Raw genomic sequence first — 23,041 nt, 5'->3', positions numbered from 1 at the left:
ATTATTATCAAATTGACGTTTCCGATATCATTGTTTGTGCATTGAAGGAATAAAATTATTCTTATTCTTGTAAGGGATAAACTTACATTTCCTCTATCCAATGACACTTCAACAAGATTTTCAAGCATGATCATGAACTTTCCTGGACTAATATTTTCATTTTAAGGTGTTTTACATTGATCACACGGTAAAAATGTTTATCCAGTCTCCAACAAATTGATCTAGGCCTATACTTTTTCACCACCAGATCAATATAAATTGAAATATAGGACATAGTCCATTTCCAGTGAAATTCCAAGAGTTTCTATTAGAAACTAATGGAATTTAGAGTTAGAAATTCCAAGAGTTCCAATATTAGATCTGTTGAAATATTATAATACGTTTTCCTACCTCAAGTAATAGGTCATTGAAATCCTTCTCAGCCGCTTCGAGCATCAAATCAGCAGCAGAAATGATGTTTGTCTTGACTTCCTTCACCTCACTAACTCTCTGCACCTTTCCTCTCAGACGAACCTCTCTCATTTTACCTTCTATTATCTTCTCTCTTCTACTCTCTCTTTCAAACATCTGTTAAACACATTAAATTTTGTATCCGTCATTAATTGAAAACAAAAACAAATTTAAGCTCTGATTTGAAGCCAAATTTTGAAAAAATAACCATACTTTTATTTATCATGTTGTTATCAATACTCCGGTAATTATTCACTGTACATAGAAAAACTAATAATTGCAATTTCATGCATGCTAATTTAAAAGGAGATGGAGCAAGCTTATTTTCAATTTCAGGTACTGTTCTTCGAAGTAAAAAGTTATGAACACATGTAAAAAAATATATTGTAAAGATTAATAAAAACAATATAAAAACATGGAGTACCCTTTTATTTAAAACTTTGAAACATTTAAAAATATGTGTTTTTACTGATGCTGTTTTGGAATGTTTTGAAGTTTTAAATAAAAGGGTACTTCATGTTTTTATATTGTTTTCGATAATTTTAATAAAGTAGCCCATACAAGGGAAGTGATTTTATATATTGTAAATATAGAATATCATTTTGTTGTAGTATGGAAGCTAAACACTGTTTTTCTACGCAAATATTTAAAAATGTATTAAAAACAGGCTGATGAAGCCTCAGGAGTGAAATGCATACCACATTTCACATCAAAAGTTTTTTTTCTTAATATCAACTTACAACACAGTATCTAGACTACAGAAAAGTTATTATATTATAAAGTGTTACATCTTGGAAAACAACTTAAAAAATAGCATGTTAACACCAGCACGAAACGGTCGTCGCCACACCAAAAAATGTGAGTGGTTTTTCACTAACTTTAAAGTTACATAGAAATACAATAGTAAAAAATAACATTTGTCAATCATTTGTGCTGAGGTTGATGCACACATGAGCTTCAGGCTTGTAATGAAACTGATGATGAGAGGTGAGTGAACCTTCAACTTCAGGTAGATTCCAAACCACCGGGAAGGGATTCTCACACTAATAAAAGATGGTATTTAGAGGAGTTCGGGTCTTGAAGTGGTCACCCTTACAACAACGGGAGTAGCAGGCTCATGACTTATCTTATAAAGTAACAGTATGTTTTGAAGTAGAGGTAGTTCAAGTACCAGCAGTTGTTTTCATTCTGGTTCTATCAAAAAGACCTACGCTCTCTTTTTTGCTCTCACTCACTCTCTCTCTCTCTCACACACACACACACAATTAGATCACGAATGCTCTCTGGATTCTGTAAAATGTTGCAGCAAACCTAATTGCCTCAACTTCACCCACATCACTTTTAATGCTATAAAGTGCGAATAAATATACATTTATCTTTCTATCTAGATTTTAATCCATAAGAGTTGCTTCAATGCTGCAGTAACATCAATGCTGTAATGTAAGGTTTAAACAGACCTTATAGCATGAGTAATAAAGTTTAAATTTATACCTAAGTCAAATTCAAATTTATTCATCAAAAAAACATATTTACAAAATAATAAAGAAACAATAATATTAAGAATTTACTCCCTGCGTGGATGATTTGTCCATGTGCAGGGAGGAGTAGAACTAAATCAGACAGTTAAAATACACTGGTTTGGATTAAGGAAATTATTATACTTAAACATAGCTTGGAATCGAAAGTAGATATGAAAAAAATATTTATATTATGATAATGATTGCAGCATAAACATTCAAATGATAATAATAAATTTCAAATTCAGCTCAAAGGCGCTTTAGGGTTTCACTCGGCAGTCATAACTTTATTTTAATATTGTGTGAGGAAAAATAGAAAATCATAATAATAAGGATTCACCATTTTATTGTATTTTTTCTTTAGGGCTACTTTTAATATCAATAAAAATGGACTTGAAAATGGCATTAGTAGCCGAAACATGTCGTGAAAAAACAATTTAAAAGGTTACCGTACTCAGATTTATATTTTTATTGATATGGATGAATATGTGAAATAATATTTTGGAATTTTCAAAGGAAATATGTGTTGTAAGTTGAATAATCACTAATATATTTGGTTGAAGACTCGAATACTCACCGCTGTTAGCATGGGTTTGTCATTTTTGGCAGTAGTTATAAAGTTTTCAGAGAACTCGACTAGAAAAGATGTTCCCTTATCATTGCCAACCGCCACCAGTTGGCCACTCTCGTGACAGCGAAGGCATCTCAGTGGTTCATCACAAACCTGCTCACAAATACAGAAAATTTCAGAAAATCTCTATTGATTCTTCAGGGAAAGAAAAAATAAGGTGACCTTGTGCTATTCCTCTCCCAAGTTTAGATAAGGTTACACATAGTACGAAATAGGTTGTCTTGTAGTTGTTCACTTCACAAAATGTTCAGTCCTTAATTATTTTTACAAGTAGATTTTTAAATGTAGATGCTTCAAAGCCAAACATAGAATAAATATTTCACATGCTAATTATTGTTACAAAGTACCGGTACCAATTAAAATAAGAAACCAAAGTTGAATGAAATATATTTGGATAGTGGATGCACATTTTTTGAAGACATGTGCGAGTTAGATAGCGACGAATTAGTTTAGTGAGTAACATTAGAGGAGAAATATCATTAATTAGTTGTGTATAGGAATCAAGCAAGTTGTTCCAAAACTATTTGATTCTCTGTTAAATCTGATGATCCTCCACCAAATTATTTAAATAAATAATTGTTAATCATTGAATCAATAATAGAATAAAATAACTAAATATATTATTTGGAATAGAAAGCAATAAACTACGTAGTTTCACAGTCAATTGGGAGTCACAAAATCATATAATAGGAGTCACCAAGGCAAATCTAATTTTTATAAATGCAAAACTTTGGTTAATAGTGAGTTTGTTAACACTGTTGATTAAAATTTAGTTCAGTTAGTTAACACTGAAGTAGAAGTAACAGCCTAAACCTATTAGTGTAGAAATAATATAAGATTAGTGTAGAAGAAGGAATAATTGTATGAAGATATTAGGAGTATAGTTTTATAGGAATTGAGCAAGCTGCTCCAAAAATGATGAATATTATTTGAAATATGAAAAGCAATAAGAACATAAAATTGAAATTGTCAGCCACATAAAAGTGATTTCAAGGTAATATTACGCTCAAGAAAATAGCCAATTTTATATCTCAACCTCTCGCTTTCATTTTTAATAGATGCTTTGAGGAGGGATATTTTCCCGAGCACCTCAAATCAGCCAAAATAAAACCTCTATTCAAACAAGGTGACCCGACTAATCCCTGAAATTATAGACCGATTAGTCTTATCAGCAACCTTGCTAAAATAATGGAGAAACTAATAAAGTCAAGAGTTGTTTCTTTCTTGAATCTTAACAAAATAATCAACAAGAACCAATTCGGTTTCCAAAATGGTAAAAGTACATCTGACGCTCTAATAATATTCATCAATACTTTATCTGATAAAATAAACTCCAATAAAAAAACTATTGCGGTCTTCCTGGATATACGCAAAGCTTTTGATACAATACCTCATAATACTTTGTTCAATAAACTGGAGTCCTATGGTTTCAGAGGAGTCTCGCTTAAAATGTTCAAAAGCTATTTGAGTAATAGAACCCAGTCCCTAACCATAAATGATCAATCTAGTGTAACTAACTTAACTTCTTATGGTCTTCCTCAAGGTACTGTACTTTCTCCCATCCTTTTCATACTCTATGTAAATGACTTTTTAAATTTAAGACTTCTAAACTCAACTGTGATATCCTTTGCAGATGATACTGCAGCTATTTTTAACGGTAATTCATGGAACGAAGTTCATACCATAGCTGAAAATAATATGCTTTTAATTAAGAAGTGGTTAGATAAGAATACCTTAAGTTTAAATATTGAAAAAACTAATTACATAACTTTCTCTGCAAATAGAGTAGGACAGCCTAACGAGAATCAAGATTTGAGACTCCATTCTCAGTGCAATTTAAACTTGGGTAATTGTGATTGTCCCACCATTAAAAAAGTCAATAATACTAAGTATTTGGGAATTATAATTGATGGAAACCTTAAATGGGATGTTCATATTAAATACATATGTAGAAAAATTAGATATTTATCTTTTAAATTTTATCAAGTTAACAGATTTCTTAATAAGAACCACCTGAAAATGATGTATCATGCTCTAGTCGAGTCAATTTTGCAGTATGGCATAGTTGTTTGGGGAGGCTGTTTCAACTGTCATATTGCTGAATTATTTGTAGCACAAAAACTGATAATTAAAACTATATTAAGCAAACCCAGGCTCTATCCAACGGATATGGTTTTTAGTGATTTTGAGGTCATGACTATACGTCAATTACACATAAAAACCGTAATTGAGTACTTAATAAAATATAGATCCGATTTTCCTCTCACAATAAACTCTACTCTTAATTATTATAATCTAAGGGCCACTGCTAACAAATATGTAATCTATAACACTGATATTGAATGTATAAGGAGGCAATTAATTTACATAGGTACTAAAATAATAAACCTCATTCCAAATCACTTTCTCATGGACAATAAGATCAGTGGAAAAATAAACTGGATATAAAAAACTGGACATACAGTAATTTCTTCTTCCATTTAGATATATGACTCGAGATTTCTGCTCCAGCATTGTTTTTTCATCAGTTTTTTTCTTTTTTCAGTGGACTCGCTTACCTTTATTTTGAGTACCTATTCCTCTGTTTTCTTCCTTCCCCCCATTTCTCCCTTCCTTTTTTTCCTCATTACTTCTCTTCTCTTCTTTGCCTGCCTATTACATGGGAAACCATAGTTGGCTAGGTGCCTTCCTCTCTTTTTTTTTTCTCTTCTCCAACACACCCAAACACTAAGCCCATTGTTTTTTTATATTTGTAACATTTTATTGTGTTTTATTTGTTTCGTAAATCTTTGTAATTTTGTTTTGTCTTGTTTTGTGTGTTTTTAATAAATTGAAATTGAAAAATTGAAATTGAAATTGAAAATTTGTTTTTTAATTATGGAAAAGTACCACAACATCACACACAACACAACTGTGATGCAATAAGAAGAAGTTGGAATAAACGAAAATAATTCCTACACTTCACTTTACAACACTTCTTGATGTTTTTCGTTCTTCTTGATGCAAAATATGTATTTGAATAATTTATTATAAGTACCTGTACTTAAATTTTCAAGCATGCCTTGAGCATTTAGGTAGAACAATTATCGTTCTAGCAATGTTAAAGAGCAATATTGCTCTAGCAATATCGTATCATATATAGAACAATACAAATGAAGCGTTAAATAGGAAAAGCATCATTGAAATGACGTGAGACATGAGTCATGATAAACTACTAACACTTGAAAAAACATTGATTCATTAAGGGCCGGTTTCCAAGCTCGGGATTTAGCCAAGTTTTAGACTATAAACAGCTGGAGTCAGAAAATTTGCTTTCCGAAACGGGGCGTAGTCGCAGTCCACGTTTAAATTAAATTTCGAAAAACTAGAAAATTGAACACAACATAACAGAGAGAGAAAATAGTGTAAAGTTTCAGCTATTTTGAATCATTTAGAATGTTTCATTTCGTCAAGGAAAACGTTTCTAATAAAATAAATGAAAAAATAAATATTATCAGAAAAACTACGACTACGCCCCGTTTTGGAAAGCCAACTTTCTGACTCCAGCTGTTTAAAGTCTAGAAACTTAGCTAAATCCCGAGCTCGGAAACCGGCTCTTAAATCTCTGTACCTTCACACTGAGATTGGGACTGCGTTGATTCTGTAGAATGTCCCAAGCATCAAGAGTGCCATCTTCTCTCGTGATGTAAAACACAGAATATCTTGCTGGACTCCAACAGCCGGCTGTCAATAACGATTTGTGATAACTGAAAATTAGAAATCCAGTATATGAAGATTAGAAATAAACAGACTGATTTCTTTCTATCAAACAAATTTGGCACATATATAGCATGCTATTTTTTAACAAAATTTATCCTACAATATTATGCTGTTGTAATTTATTGAGAGCTATTGGCATGAAGATTGAGTGCAGCAATAAAAAGTAAGAATCACATTTATAGACCTTTTCTACAAGTTCACTCTTCACATCAATTTCATGACAAACTGGGAAAATATATATTTTTATGTAGGCCTAGGCTAAAAAATTGAAAATTGCTTAAAAGCCGTAACTAGTTGTGTTGTATGTGAGTGTATTTATACAAAAAAGTTTTGAAAAGAGGGTGCTATGTAATTATTTCCATATTAATTAATAAATTATAGATCATTGAGTGCAGTACCTCAAGAACATTAACTACTTGGGAGGATAAAGGAAAGACACTAGTTGAATTTTTCAAGAAAAATACGCACTACATGGGAAGGAAATACTTCACAATGCTGCCTTTAGAATTACAGGCAATAGAGGATATAAAGAAATTAAGGAGTACGGTATTTAAAATCATTGTATCTGTACTCTTTATAAGATTTTACAGCTCACACTACAGTACAGGTTTATGACTGTTGTTTATTACTTTTTGCTAATTCTATAGGAGGTTTAAGACTGATTTCTACTACTTTTTTGACCGAGGTCTATGTTTTAACTTGGATTTTCTTACGTCTGTCTGTATGTACGTAAGGCATTTACGGCCAAACGCGTTGATAGAATTCTATGAGATTTGGCAGGAATATTCCTTTTTTAACTGCGCGTCGATGTATATTGTATACAGAGGGTTTTTCGAAATTTTGCATTTTAAGGGTAATATGAAAGGAAAAGGAATTTTCTCCATACTCCGATATCATCTACTCTGAAGATAGGATTAATCAGACTATATCATTGCATGCATACATATGTCTGGAGAAGCCAATGAACAGGTGACACCAGATACTTGTGGATGAGAAAACTGTGTGAGGTCTACTTTTCACAGAACTACTAGTATGTTATGTTTATTTGTATTACATTGACGCAGTTCCGGATGTACCTGTACATGATCATGAATAACGATTTTTCAATTCAATTTAATTCAGTACTGTTCGCTAAATGAATAATATTGTTTGTAAACAGAAGTAAACTACATTTTAATAAAATGTTATAAAAATTCTAGTTGATATCACTAGAGTTGTTGGTCACCTAGTCCAGATGATGGATGATTCTTTGCAATCTTCAGACCAGATTCGAGCAGTCCAATCACCAACAGTCAAAAAGTTTTTGACAAAGGCAGGACTGCGCTGAAGTGACATCACTGGTCCGTGGTGACATTTGTACTGGGCACCCAGCTTCTCTTGAGGAGTTTTGCCTTTCCTATTGCCCGATATCACTAAACCATTTTCAGTTCCTACCTAAAAAAAGGAATATGAACACTTGTAAAAATATTATCTCAGTTTAAGCTATTCACTGAAACAGATCAGAAGAATCACACATCTTCAAATATAACTCAAGAATATGAGTGAATTTGGCCAATGTGATGACATATTATTGTTCCTCTCGTCAAGTACTATCATTCCTGAAAGACTTTGAGAGATTTTAATTGTTGAACATTTTTGATATTCGGGCTATGAATAGAGGTTGATCTAACAAGTGTTGTGCTATAATGATACGTTTCGATACAATACAGAGTGAGTTAAAACTAATTTTATTTGTTTTATTGTATATATTATTGTTTTTTCTCAACGTATTTTTTTGTGTTGTGAATGAATTGAATTAAATAATTTCTTTCCATTCTAAACACCATGGTTGTCATGTCTCTTAAACAAAGACCCTATTTAGAATTAACAATACCGTAGTATTTTCATTATTTATATGTGACAATATTTATTTGATACAATTAACTTGTAAAACAATGTGTAAATAAGGAATTTTATTTCATGTTATTTGTTTTATTGTATATTGCTTTTTCTCATTGTATTTTTGTGTGTGAATAAATTGAATTACACTGAATAATTTATTTCCATTCTAAACACATCCCTGGTTGTCATGTCTCTTAAACAAAGACCCTATTAAGAATTAACAATACCGTAGATACAATTAACTTGTAAAACAATGTGTAAAAAAGAAATTCTATTTGATTTGAAGAAAGCGCTTTTGGCTTTTCCAGTTCGAATATAGCCTGAGGATTGTCCCATGACAGTTTCGATGTAGATATATTTTGTGTATCGTTCAATTCTTGTCTGATCGACGTACAAATTTGCTCCTCTGAATGTCCTCTCAACTGATGACCATGAGCTTTGTCTTATTTGTATTTTATATCAAATCAAATCAAGTTTTATTCAATGACATGTCCATAAACTTTACTATTCAATGATATCAAGTCCATAGACTTTACTTGTTTCGGTGATCCTATCCATCACATATTACAGATCACGTTTCAGGTCGTATTACAGGTCATTGAATGCGGTAACTTTATTAAGTGTATGCCTACAGTGTAGAATTCAGTATTGCATAGACCTACCATGAAGCGTGTTGGGATGGTGGGCTCATATTCCAGACAGGAAGCTCCAATGGCCCTACTGAGAGACTGCTCCTCACCCTTCACCACATCCAGCAGCAGATTCTCTATTGGCTCGGCCAGCTTGCGGACGTCCCACCATTTGATCTGAATCAAATTATTTAAATACAATCATTAATACCAGAAAGCTCAGTGCTTATGTAGCTTCTCACTTTCAAAATTCACTAGTAATAAATTTATGCAATTTGTTATCCAAAGTATTTGTGCAACAATAATAGCCCAAACAAAAAGAGCTTTCTCCAAGTGAAACCTTGGCTATTCTTTGTTGAAAGGTTGCGGGTTCGAGACCAAACTATTTACCAAAATGTTCAACTCTGATAGAGATTACCCACGTAATTTTGACAATTATTCAATCTTGAATCTCGAATCTTCCTCTGTACATAAGGAGACTGCACTTCACAACACAATATTTTCTCCGGCGCACGGGTTACCTGTCAGTTTTAAATATATTTTTAGGTACACTTGATAGCATATTTCCTTTGGCGGTAAACCCAATATTTTAATCTCCAAACAACATTATATATCATCAATATGTTATGTATTGGTCATTACATAGCAATTTCACTCAAGTAGGTTAAATCAAATACAAATAATGTTTAACGGTATCTTTTCTCTATGGCTATACTACAGAGTGTTTGCAAAATAGAACGACAAACTTCGTGAGATTGCAAATATTTCTTCAAATTATCAATTTTAAAAATGTGGCCTCATGAGGGTAGGGTACATCAATGGTCAATGCAAATGTAAACTATAATTGAGTGTAATTTCGTTATTTAATTTGGCTTCAAACAGTCTAAACCCAAAATTTCTTGTTTTCAAGTGTTTCCACTGAAAATTGGACTCAAATTCAAAAGTGAATGAAATATATAAGCTACTTTTCAGACCTGGTGTATGAATTGAAATTCGGGGAAGGTACAGTTTCGGGCTGTGCCTGTTGGTCCTTCCCCAATCATTTTAATGATTTGTGTTATATGTATCATTGAATAAATAAATTGAAAATTTCAAGAAGAAATCACAATCCTTCGCCATTATTCTCTTAGTAACAAAGTATTTCAGAACCCATACTTACTCGAGCTTTGTTTTTTATGTAGTTGTAAGGAAATCAGGAAGTTGTGAGGAAGTTTGACAGCCTATTTTACAAAAACCTTCCATGGATTCCTGGGATTATGATCTGTCAGGATCAGTCTTTATCTCCTCTTGGGTTTTCCTAGTAAGATATAGTTTGAATAGATATTACCTGTCCATCGATGGATGTTGAAAAGAATTCGGTTCCCGACTTTGAGTTGATCCAGAGCACACTGGAGACGGGGTCGCGGTGACTGGAGTAGAGTCGGCTGACGTCAACCGGTTGACCGCCGCCGCGTCTGGTGTCCCAGAACGCAACCTGACCGTTGTACAGACCGCTCACCAGGCTGTGGGCGTCCTTCGGGTTGTACTCCAAGCAGATTATGAACACACTCGGCTGCAGTACTAACTCCGGCTTGTTCGGGTTCTCTGTGAATAGCACAACATAATTGGGCAAATAAAGCCTGTTATGTCTTCTCATATGAATATAATAATTGAATATGATAGAATAAATTAATAAAATAAATGAGTTATTGTTCAATACCGATATATTTAGAGAATCTTTTGCTCTCTCCCAACACTAATTTTATTTATTTCTTAAAATGTATGAATTCAGGGCTACTTTCTTGTATTTATAAAATATAATTATAGTAGGTACCCTTTGAAATTAATAAAATAATAGAATAATAGTTATAATTTGTATACTTATTCTATTAATTTTCAAAGGGTACTATAATTTTATTTTATTTATTTCATTTCATTTCAAATCGCCACCTACCTACATCACTAGGACGAGGGGGCACGTCATTCATAAAGTCACCATAATAATAATTATGATTTGTGAGTGTATTAATATATATGAACGAGATATCAATATAAACCCCTATTTCATCCTGTCGATAAAATGTACTCCTTGTTTGGAAGATTATGGCCCGGTTGCACAAAAGCCGATGAAATTTCAATCATGATTGATTCCACTATAGAACCAATCAGAGAAGGCTTTTTCGAAAAGAAATCTTGAAATTAATCACGATTAAAATTAAACCGGTTTTTGTACAACCGGCACTATGTGACATATATTGCAACACTTTATGTTCAATTCAATCTATAAATGACATTGTAAATCTGTAGAATAAACTGACAGCAAATTAGTCACAGGGACATCATAAGATGTAGGTACCTAATCCCTTCTAAATAAGTTGGAATAAATATTGGGCTACTTGAAAAATTTATCGCATAGAATACTAGTATCGATAGGTACCCCTTTTTATTCTGTTTGAGACAATAATGGGACAAATAAACGAAACTAGTTGAATATCAAAGAAAATAAAAAAGGTGCTGATACTAGTACGGTAACTAGATAAACAGTAAGTGTAGTTACATAGTAATTCTATATAATGAAAATAAACTTACACAAATGAATATTTGTATTGGAAATGGAAAGAGATAACCTGTCAACATACACCGTAGAAATAAATTTAGTAGGCTATTGTTTATTTGAATTTATACAAATGATTAGTGTCTAGGACTTATGCCATTTCAGGGCCGTTTGCACAATGAAAGCTTATACCCAATTTTATCAGCTGGTGCTCCAATCACAAAATGAATGGCATTATAGCAAACTAAAATTAATTGATTTGATCCAGTATAAGCTGGGATTTCGTTTAAACTGGCACTGTGCCAGTTTGATTCATGTTATGAAGTCAGCATCTGATAAAAATTGGTGTTCAAGCTTCGCTATAACAGTGTGAAATCGGCTTCACATGAGATAGACCGGAATAACTTGAATTAATTCAATTCAATTTATTATTTGCCACAAGCTGAACAATAGTACGGTAAGCATTGAGATTATAGTCACGTACATTAGAAACATTAAAATTTCAACAATCATGTACAAAGTTAGACTAGATAAACATTTTTAAATGGTGGAAATATAATATTTAAAAACTAATAAATAATATGTCAGTTACAGCTCAAACTTATATAGAAACAGTCATCAATAAAATCTGGAAACATGAACATTACACTCGAAAGTAACACGATAGATTCTTAATACATTTTTCAGTCATATTTTGTTTTTCTCTAATCAGTTTATTAGGGATTTCCAACTATAGGGACACTGGGCTATCAACCAGCTTTTCAGTCCCATCCTAAAAATTGTCAGTGTTTGAGCCTCTTTCAAGTGGTTCGGAAACGAATTAAATACTTTCTTACTCATATGCTGTGAGCTAGATTTGTAAAAGGTCGTTGTGAGTGGTTCAATTCTCAATGCACGTCTGGATCTTGTGTTGTGACTATGGATATTTGACCCTGTTGTCCAAGTTGTCTTGGATATGAAGGCAAAGAAGATACGTAGTATATATAAAAAGAGCAGGGACAGTCATTATTGACTGTAAACAATTAGTTTTGAAAACTTGATGAATTGAATTAAGAGAATTGGAAAATCTGTAGTCCTATCATTTTTTATAACTTTATAACTTGAATTTTACTATAGTTGTGTTTAGGAAATGAAGTGATTGAAACTGACCAACTTGCCAGATGTAGGAATGTGTGGCGTAGTCGGCAGTTGCGCGCTGAAACTGAGTGTTGCAGTGTGTGACAGCGATGCGCGTGCCTCCGTCAGGCGACCAGGACAGATGTTGCACGGCGCGCTTGAGCGGACTCGGGTCTCGCAGAACATTCACTGTTCGCGAACACGACTTCTCCACTAGCGGCAGACGATCATCGTCACCAAAGTACACCTCGTAAATGTTCACTGCGTTGTTCTGGAAGATGCAGTGCTCCATCGGCTGCCCGACAAAATTGCATTCATCAATTCAAAATGTTTTGTTCTGGCCACTAACGGTAGAACATGCTTGAACATGCATGTACTTGCATGTTTATCATACATACACACACACACTTGTTCATCATGCACGTTTTGGTGATCATCTAGAGGCTTCTAACATCAAATAGAGCAGCGAAGAAAAAATAAATATAAAAAATCGGAGATACATAAACCAAACCTCAAAGCCTTTTGCTGTGATGACAAAACAATGTATGTCGACTATGCATCATACATATTTTACCGTTAGTGACCAACCTTAGTGTCTGACCAAACTGAATACGTATATGTACAATAATTGCAAGCTTGGTTGGACCATGCGTGCAGATGAGAAACAAAATCTGAAAAGAGCAATAGGAACACTCACACTGAACGCGTGCACTTGCTGGTTGCGTTCAGTGTGGGCAACTACATACAAGTCACAACGTGTTTCAATGGCTCTTTTCAAATTTTGTTTTCGTCTCATGCATGATTAGACGTTCACTTGCACATGTACGAACAATTTGATCACACCCTTATGCACCTATTTGCAAGTGCTCCTCACACAATATAAAGGCTGTCAATTAATGGATCCATCTACTTCAATGTTTTCCCTACATACATTAGGCTGCACAAAAAGCTCTTGAAAAGGATTATGCCTGGTTTCTTGGATACTCATTAAGAATTGGTCTTAAGATAATGGACTCGTCTTAGATCTGGTTATTCATAGATATAGACTGAGATATATAGACTGATAAATCTAGTCTTAAGCTAATGGACTCGTCTTAGATCTGGTTTCTAGCAGAACTTGGACACTTATTATTGAATTTGATGGAACATTGAATCTATAGATTTGATGGTTCATTGGATTGAATGTTCTTTTAGATTTGATAAAGTGTCCTAGAAACCGGGCCTTAATATAGATTGAATGAATCATTAGATTTAAGAAGGGTCCTGTAGAAACCAGGCCTTGAAATTTATGTGGGTTTCTAGAACGATTTTAATGCCCAATTACTAATTGAAGGAGCTTTAGGTACAGTTTATATTCAATACATGAAATTCGATGAAACAGCCTCTTGGTATAATTAAAGTATTTTGTCTAATACCTTGAACCTACTTCTTGTACATAACAAAAAAATCTAAGAGAAGGTAGAATGAAAAATGCTTCTCGTCTAAATTCAAGAAGTTATCTCATGGTCCCTCAAGATACGTTACAGAGTCAAGTTCTACTTTATATATTATAGTAGAAAAAAGATAGCATCTTTTATCTATGATAGTGTATATAAATTCAAATACCTCTAACATAGTTAGTCAATTTGTACTTCCCTATTCCACACACTATTTTTGATAAATTCAAATTCAATTCTCATTATTTTTCTTTTGGACTGACTAAGGTAACATTTAATGAGCTACACTATAAATTTACCTATAGTGATTTTGCATGAAGATCACGTTTTTATGTATCATGCTTTTTCAATTATTTATCACGACATTTATTTCTACACTGTCAAAAACATAATTGGCATCGTTGTGGACCTAGAAATGGATAGTACCACCGGCTTTGTCGAATGATAGACTAGGATAGCAAAACCAAAGTTGATCAAATACTGTCATTATTTAATAATTATTTATATTATAATTATAATTAATTATACTGTCATTATTTTATACATCATTATCAAATAAATAAATAAATAAATAAATAAAATAAATTATAACGTGGACCTCACTATAGGGTAGGGTTCCTATCCTTTTTCAGGTTGACAACTCTACACCATACAAGAGCTAGTAAGTCTGTTCACAAGATAGTTTAAGATAGTTTTGATTGACTGCTCTCGAAGTCAATGTTCCTCGATGTAGGCTAAGTAGGGCTCAGAACTGTTATCCCAATATCGCTATTAAAGTGTTTAATATGCTACCTCCATCTGTGCGTCATTTGAGTGACAGTGAGTCTAAGAGGAGACTCAAGTCCTGGCTGCGTGCCAGACCATACTACTCCTTGAGGGAACCGAGAACCATGGTTTTCATGAAAAAATTCAATTTTCAGTTTTTGCTGTTTTTGGATACTTTGAATGTTTGTGTACATGGAACTACCAACCTCATGCATGGAAAAAATTTTTTTCACTACAAAAATAATATTTTTGATAACAGCTGCAACCTGTCAAATTCGCCGGTTCTCCATGCATCTTGTGTTTCCTTCTTGTAAAAAAATGTTTGCAATGATTTTTCTCTGTGAAATTTTGTGAAATTTGTTATATTTTTATTGTAATAAGTACTTCGATACTTGATATGAATAGTCGATATGAGTATCGATCATATCAATCTAGTTTTTCAGTTAGCAAAACGTAAACAAAGCTACAAACTGAACCTGTGCGTGCTAATCGGTAGATCAAAATCGCGATATTAGTGAGTTTTTTGAAGTTTTATTCCTTTTTGTCATAATGCCAAAAAGTAAGAAAGTATTCAAAAAAAGAAAAGGTATTGGTGGACGTGGAAGGAAAAATGAAGAAGATTCAGGTGAAACAGTTGATAGGGAAGTGCAAGACAGTGTTGATAGGTTATCCCAGCACGATTCATCTGTTGCCAGCTGCAGTAGTGCATCAGAGAAAAAACTTTCTATTTCTCGTTATAATGAAATTGAACATTCTTCTTCAAATTTTGTGAATGAAGGTAATATAATAGTAGATTTAAAGTTACTTTCCGAACTAATTACTAAGAGTGCCAAATGTAAATATTGTAGTGTTGAGGACAGTCTATCATTTTTTGAAGACACATCTGTAAGATTAGGATTAGCTTCTAAATTAGTAATAAAATGTAAAAATTGCAATTCTAACGAATCAATAAGAACATCTACAAAAACAGACAAGGGCTATGAAAATAATTTGAGGTTTGTTTATGCAATGAGAGCATTGGGAAAGGGACAAGCGTCAGGCGACACATTCTGTGCTGTCATGAATTTACCTAGTCCACCACAAAAATTTCAGCACATGACAACTATTTTGGGGGACGCAACAAAAGAAGCTGCTACTGAATCAATGAAAAATGCTGTACAAGAAGCAGTTGAGATAGAAGAAAGTCGAGATTTGACTGTAGCAATAGATGGGAGCTGGCAAAAGAGAGGTTTCAAAAGTAAGAATGGTGTTGTGTCTGCTACTACAATAACTTCAGGAAAAGTAATAGATGTTGAAATTCTCAGCAAATATTGTCCAACATGTAAAAGTGATGAAGATCGAGAGAGACATTCAAGGACTGGTCAATGCTCTTCGAATTATTCTGGTGTTAGTGGAGGAATGGAGGTTGCAGGAGCTGTAGCAATTTTTCAAAGATCAGAAGCCTTGTATGATGTAAGATATATAAAATACCTGGGGGATGGAGACAGCAAAGGCTTCAAGAAAGTGGTTGAATCTGCTCCATACGGCATGACAACAGTTGAAAAATTAGAATGTATAGGTCATATACAGAAAAGAATGGGTACTCGTCTGAGAAAATTGCGTCAAGAATTGAAAAATACAGTATTGAGCGATGGAAAAAAAATTTCAGGCAGAGGAAGGCTGACAGATAAGGATATAGACAAGATTCAAAGTTATTACGGTAATGCAATACGAAAGAACTTTTCTAGTGTAGATGAAATGAGGAAAGCTGTGTGGGCTATTTACTTCCATAGTACCTCGACTGATGACAAACCAGCTCACAGACTTTGCCCCAGTGACGAAAATACATGGTGTAAATATAATAAGGCCCAGATATCAGGTGAATCTTTTTCACACAAACATGCTATTCCAGCTGCAATTGCTGAGGTTATCAAACCAATATTTAGAAGCTTAGCTGAACCTCAACTACTTCAGAAGTGTCTGCATGGTCTAACTCAAAATCCAAACGAATCCTTCAACAATATCATCTGGACTCGCATTCCCAAAAACGTTTTTGTGGCTTTGAGAACTCTCAAATGTGGTGTGTTTGATGCAGTGTTAACTTTCAACGATGGACACTATGGTAGGATTCGTGTGATTGAAAAATTGGGACTGAATCCTGGAAATAATATGGTGCAAGCATGCAAACGTCTGGACTACAAGCGAATCGATGAAGCAAACAGAGAAGCAAATAAAATTTATAAAATGTGTGAAAAAAGAAGGAAGAACGTAGATGATGAAGAAGACGACCCACAGGACCCACTGTACGGTGGAGGAATGCATTAAACCCATGTGAGTGATTATTATATAATAATACAGCATGTTCTTCTAAAATCAAACTTTAAGTCCATTTTCCCAAAAATTCACTTTTTTCATGCATTTGACCCTTTTTCTCAGGATCTAGAAGCAGTACAGATCTGAAATTTTTACAGAGGTCAGAGATAGGCCTGATACAGCTACTGAGTTTTTCATAAGTCTGTATCTTCAAAATTGATTTTATAAAAAAAAAATTATAGTGAAATTTTAGAAATAAAAAAGTTCACACAGAAAAAAAATCATTAGAAAAAAAATATGGTAATCTATAACTTGAAAAAAACTCAGTAGCTAGTTGAAGATATAAGTAATTCATGTGCAAAAACTCACTTCTGTAAGATGAATAGAACCTGAGAAAAAGGTACTTGAAAATGATCAAATTAACATGGGCAAGATACATGGTTCCGGGTCCCCTTAAGTGAATTTTTTCAGGAGTCTACAGTTGACATTTAGTAGCCATCACCGTGTTTAGCCATCTATGCCATTATGTTTTATTTTTTGACGTGACAGTGTTGTTAAAAACTTCTGTGTGAAATTGTATTTTTGACGTGATGACCTACCCAGCTCATCTGGCTGGTTAATGGTCCTACAAATGAAGATTGAAGATAAGACATCAAAGTTTGCCACATTTATTGTCTAGTCAAAAATTGTAACTACTCTGCTGTCTTTACACCTCTTTTCTTCTCTTTTAATCTTCTATTCATTTTTCTTCTGAATTATTGATTTTTTCTACTCCATGTTAAAGAAGCTCTATTTTGGCTTGTTTTAAATTTAATGTATTGTTTTATTGTACCGGTGGGTAGATTATAAATTGAAAAATTTTCTTCACACCCCTATAATGGCTTCCCCAATTTTATGTATAATATATAAAATTAAAGACTCCACCTGACGGCTCTTTGCCATGGAGTATATGCCGGCGTGATTATTGTAGATTAATTGTATAAGTGTAATGTAATTACATTCAATAAAGGCATTTATTTATTGATTACTTATTTTTTATTTATAAAATGAAAGATCTTCTTTTGTTCTGAATAATTGTTTTATCCTACTCCATGTTAAAAAATAACCCTAATAGTGATATACTAGGTTTCATTTATGTTACCGGTAGGTGCTGGATTATAAATAATTGAAAATTTTTTTCACCTATATTATGGCTTCCCAAAATTTGATTATAATTTATAAACTGAAAGATTTTCTTTTTACCTCATTAACCGCAAACTGCTTACTGCACTGATTAGCCCTGTGCACAGGGTCCATGAGAATATAATCATCAGTGTAAGATCTGTTGACAGGGACATTTTCCAGGAGTTTGGCAGAATCATCGGTAAATGCATGATAGCGACCAAATTCGCTTCTTTTCTTTGAATAAACGTATTGAGTCTCCATGATTTGAGTCCTGTACTATCTGAAATAAATAAAAAACAAAGAAGAATTGTTTTATTTTATATGGTAGATGCCACTAAGGGTAGAACTATATTTTATACAGGTTGTCATTATTTTTTGATGGTGAATCCAACTGATTTAAAAATATCAAGTTATCAGAACAATAATATGAACTATTATTATTTATTAAGAAAATAATATTATCCATACTCTTAAATTTTTATAATGTTGTAGTCTACTCTAGAAATGAAAAAATATTATTAATATTTTTTAGAAAATAGGTATGGTATAGTCTGCTATACCCATTGAACATTTGAAAAATGTTGTGTTAAATTTGAATAATTAATATAATGTTTAATTAAACAGATTTAAAAGCTTAGTTTTTACTTATCAAGGATATAAGCAAATCCCTTTTATCTATAAGCTGCTTATTAACAAAGACTTAAGCTGCATTTACACCAAAGTTATTAACAAAATGTTTATTTCTCCATCCTTATAGATTCTATTAGATTAAACGGAACTTGACAAACACATTTGTTTATCATCTTTATAAATTAGTACATGTGTATGATAAGTTATGTTTAATATAATAGAATCTATAAGGACGAAGAAATAAACATTTTGTTAATAATTTTGGTGTAAACGCAGCTTTAAACATGTATTTTTAACTAGGTACAGTACCGTACTTACTGTACATTTTATACAAAGTAAGCCAAACAAGTATTCTATTGACATAATTTGAATATTTTTATGAGAAGAAAAATATGAATTACAGCTTACCTTTCTGTGAGATAATTTTATTTGTGTGTGTTTTTTAAAATAAAATAGACTCACATTCAGTATTAGTGCTTATAAACAAATAAACGTTTTTTTCGAGTTAGAACCTGTACAAAAATTATTTTTTTACTCTATAAACTTTTAATTTCTATTCAAGTTGATAGCACGAGACGTTCAACGTTATTCTGCAGTTCTAATGACATTGGATTTTAAAATATTTCTAGTTTCTTTTCATGTTGCTCATTTCAAAGTTGTTTATGGTTATGAACTCACACATGAAGCGTACCACTGTGTGAGTGATGAATACAGACCTCATAGAAGTTGTTCAGTAGCAGTCTCCAATAATTATTTACGTATTGTCATGACAACCTATAAAGCCCTGGCCACACATTATCAGGCAGTGTTCCGATCCTCAAGTCCAATATTTCTGTGATGTGGGACTAGATCTCATGACGGAAATTTGTGGCATGCACTGTTTTATAAATATGAGGTCCACTTTATAATGGCAGTATTTCATTAACATTGGTAGGTATTGCTATCCTTGTCTATCATTCGACAAAACAGATAGCGCTATCCTTTTATAGCTCTGCAACGTTGCCAGATCGTTCTTTACAATGTAGAAATATAATTAAGCAACAAAATATAATTTCAATTATTAAACCATTAAATCGTCCGGAAGGACGATGACCGAGAGGAAGACCACGACGTAGATGGTGGAGTCAAGTGAAGGCCGATATGGAGAGGATTGGAGCAACCGAGGAGGATGCGGAGAATCGAGAGAGGTGGAGTTAATTACATATAAACATAAACATTTCATTTACATGGGCTACTTTTTAAATTGATAAAAACAATATAAAAATATGGAAGTACCCTTTATTTTTTTAAAAAACTTTAAAATAGTTCAACAACTAGTTTCGGTGATCACACTATCGTCAGGTCATAGAATATATTTTTTACTAATTACATATGTGTATGGCCATGGCAGTAAGTAAGTATTATTAAATCATTAAAAAATATATTTTCTGACAAATTTATTATTTTCAACAATAAATGAACAGTTGGTATTAAATCAGATATACCTACCGGTATCAGCTATCTTATGTGGCAGGCAGAGAATGGGCAACGCTATGCTCCTATCTTCCTTCACTGCCATTATAACGTGGACCTCACAAATATAGACCATTGTCATCCGTGATCAGATCGAAACGCTGCCTGATAAGTTTGGTAGTAGAGCTTTAGAATGGTGGTAAATGCTAAATACAGGAATAATACTGACTGATCAAATTATTCATTTATTCACTTGTCATGAATATTAAAATAAATACTTTATAGACAATTGTCATACAAAAAAATTAATGCTTGATCTAGACATTTGAATAACATGGTAAAACCGGTAACGCTTCATGTGAGTGCAATGGAATTATCGATAGTAACTATTGTCATAGAGATAATATTTATGTTGGTAAAGAAGATATTTATAAAGATAAAAGATAAAGATATTTATGTTGGCATCAGTTGTGAAGCCTTGAAAACTTGACCATGCTCAAAATCTTGACCAGAACCTCCTATATACTACCGGGCCTGAGCCTAGAAAAAAATGGCCGCCGTATGTGGTGGTCCTATAGAAATTCTTACTGAGAAAAAATTACTAATCAGCTGTTAGAGAGCGTCTCAGTTTGTCTAAATCTCAGTTCGTCTAGTTTCCGTTTAAAATATCAATGCCGGCCACCACATACGGCGGCCATTTTTTTTTTTTGTAGGCGCAGGTCCGGTATATAGAAGGTCCTGTCCATAGAAGTGGGCTAGGTCGAGGTGGATATATCCTGACATTTCAATGTTGCATCAGGAAAAGATTTATAATATTCAAGTAAAAACTAGGAAGTAAAGCAAGTAGAGACAGGTTTTTTTGCATTAGAATGATATTACAAGTTATTATCTTATTTGAGACGCACACAACAACATACACACATCTGAGTCAATCCAAACTAATATCAAAGTTCTACGAACAATGTAAATGGACAAAACCTTTTGGAATGGACAAAAAACACAATATTAATGTAGCCTTTTACGTGTTTAAAAGGAGTCTTGTGATAACTCATCTCAAAACACAGTAAGGCACGGCAGAGGTCAAAAATAGGAAAAATGTGAATGCTATTTGTATGAAGTGGCCAGTTCATTTTGCCTAGGAATGACCACTTGATATTTTTGATCAAATCTATATTTAGAACACATCAATTGAACTACAGCTGCGTTTACACCAAAGTTATTATCAAAATGTTTATTTTCCGTCCTTATAGATTATATTGGATTAAACGGAGCTTGACAAACACATATGCAGCACATCATGTGTATGATAAGTTATGTTCAATCTAATAGAATCTATAAGGACGGCGGTAAAATAAACATTTTGCTAATAACTTTGGTGTAAACGCAGCTGTAGTTCAATTGATGTGTTCTAAATATACAATATAGATTTGATTAAATAAGTCAAGTGGTCATTCCTAGGACTAGCCTTCAATAACTTAGTTAGGAAACCGTATTTTGTAATCAATACTGAGCAATTTCCTAACATATTAATTTTATTGTGTACCATGTAATTATTGTTATTTAATGTAATAAGTAATTATTTTGGAAAATAAAACGTTTTCGATTTCAATTATCCACTTCTTATTAGTACTGAAGAATATTGTAGACGGATGAGAGTAAAGATAGTGGATGACGTTAGGGAGGAGGGAAAATACTTCATGCTGAAGGGAATAGCACAGGACAGAATGATAGGAATGGAGAAGGAAAAATCATGTATGGACCTGCCCTAGGGCAGAACACTGATGATGATGATGATGATGATGATGATGTAGACGGTATTCAACTGTACGGTAACAGGATTTTCTAAATAGGATAGGACTTAGGAGGTCCAGAAGGTTACCCAAACTTAGAAGAAATAAATGTTAGTCTATGATTTATTTATTTAAGATTTTTTTATTTAACAACAAAGACAAAACAACTTAATCATAAGATGATTGGAAACGATAAAACAGGCTTATAGCCCTTACTATTCCATTCCCGAATTTTGATTGCATATTAGTCCAAAAGAGGTTATGAAAATAATTGAATTTTCATCTACGTGATGTTATTTTGAAAATTTTCAAATAATGAATATTTATTTAATGTATTTGAGAAAATTCATTTTATACAGCTATTACCTTAGTGAAAATAATGAGTTTTGAGTGTTAAAATGATAATTTATAGATTAAAACAATTGATAAAATATTTTTGTAAAAGAGAAAACGGATGATGAAAGTCTATGATAGAAATAATTGATTTTTCATCTACCGGTACGTAATATTATTTTGAAAATTTTCAAAGCATGAAATGTGTACGGTACTGTAATGAATTTGAGAAAATTCATTTTATAAAGCTATTACCTTACTAAAAATAATAAGTTTTGTGTGTTAAAAGAATAATGTAAAGATTAAAAAATTGATAAATTATTATCTATGTGAAAGAGGAAGAGGATGAAAAGGTGAAACTGCATTCAATAAACTGAAACACTAGATCAATTAATCCTCATTTATTCACATGAAAAATTGTTACATATTGCGTTTTCATGGTTTGTGGTAGCCAAAGCTATTTCTACTCATCATCTATTTTTAAGACAATTGAAATGTTGTACCGTACAAAACGCATAAAAATTGAATTTTATCTGACAGACTCAACAAGATAAGCTACCGTATTTCAGCTATTAGTAAGAAAATATTTGGTCATTTGCATTTCAATGCTTACAGTATGAGAAAAACTGAAACAATACAATAATAATTATTACACATTAGTTC

At 32.8% G+C, this 23,041-nt stretch overlaps 2 protein-coding genes across 2 annotated transcripts; both read right to left on the bottom strand.

The window, feature by feature from the left end:
• Positions 1–354: 354 nt before the first annotated feature.
• Positions 355–14,200, bottom strand: LOC111048766 (dynein intermediate chain 3, ciliary). Its single transcript, XM_039429572.1, has 8 exons — positions 14,122–14,200; positions 12,550–12,811; positions 10,195–10,451; positions 8,901–9,044; positions 7,583–7,791; positions 6,209–6,344; positions 2,545–2,691; positions 355–567 (listed from the first exon to the last, which is right to left on the bottom strand). Exons 1-8 carry the CDS (start codon positions 14,128–14,130, stop codon positions 355–357), a joined length of 1,377 nt encoding a protein of 458 aa, XP_039285506.1. The 5' UTR covers positions 14,131–14,200.
• A 4,047-nt stretch (positions 14,201–18,247) lies between these two features.
• Positions 18,248–20,775, bottom strand: LOC120351653. Its single transcript, XM_039429571.1, has 2 exons — positions 20,292–20,775; positions 18,248–18,453 (listed from the first exon to the last, which is right to left on the bottom strand). Exons 1-2 carry the CDS (start codon positions 20,395–20,397, stop codon positions 18,248–18,250), a joined length of 312 nt encoding a protein of 103 aa, XP_039285505.1. The 5' UTR covers positions 20,398–20,775.
• Positions 20,776–23,041: the final 2,266 nt, after the last annotated feature.

This window comes from Nilaparvata lugens, chromosome 5 (genome assembly GCF_014356525.2).
Source record: "Nilaparvata lugens isolate BPH chromosome 5, ASM1435652v1, whole genome shotgun sequence".
NCBI lineage: Eukaryota > Metazoa > Arthropoda > Insecta > Hemiptera > Delphacidae > Nilaparvata > Nilaparvata lugens.
This window is presented reverse-complemented; position numbering and strand designations above follow the sequence as displayed.

Bases quoted from the DNA above. Each gene is read 5' to 3' on its own strand.
- LOC111048766 (XM_039429572.1), bottom strand. The intron at 7,792-8,900 runs GTAGGTCTATGC...TCCTTTTTTTAG, and splicing joins CCATCCCAACACGCTTCATG to GTAGGAACTGAAAATGGTTT. The intron at 2,692-6,208 runs GTACAGAGATTT...ATTTGTGAGCAG, and splicing joins GTCCCAATCTCAGTGTGAAG to GTTTGTGATGAACCACTGAG.
- LOC120351653 (XM_039429571.1), bottom strand. From the start codon at position 20,397: ATGACAATGGTCTATATTTGTGAGGTCCACGTTATAATGGCAGTGAAG. The intron at 18,454-20,291 runs GTAGGTATATCT...TATTTATTTCAG, and splicing joins ACATAAGATAGCTGATACCG to ATAGTACAGGACTCAAATCA.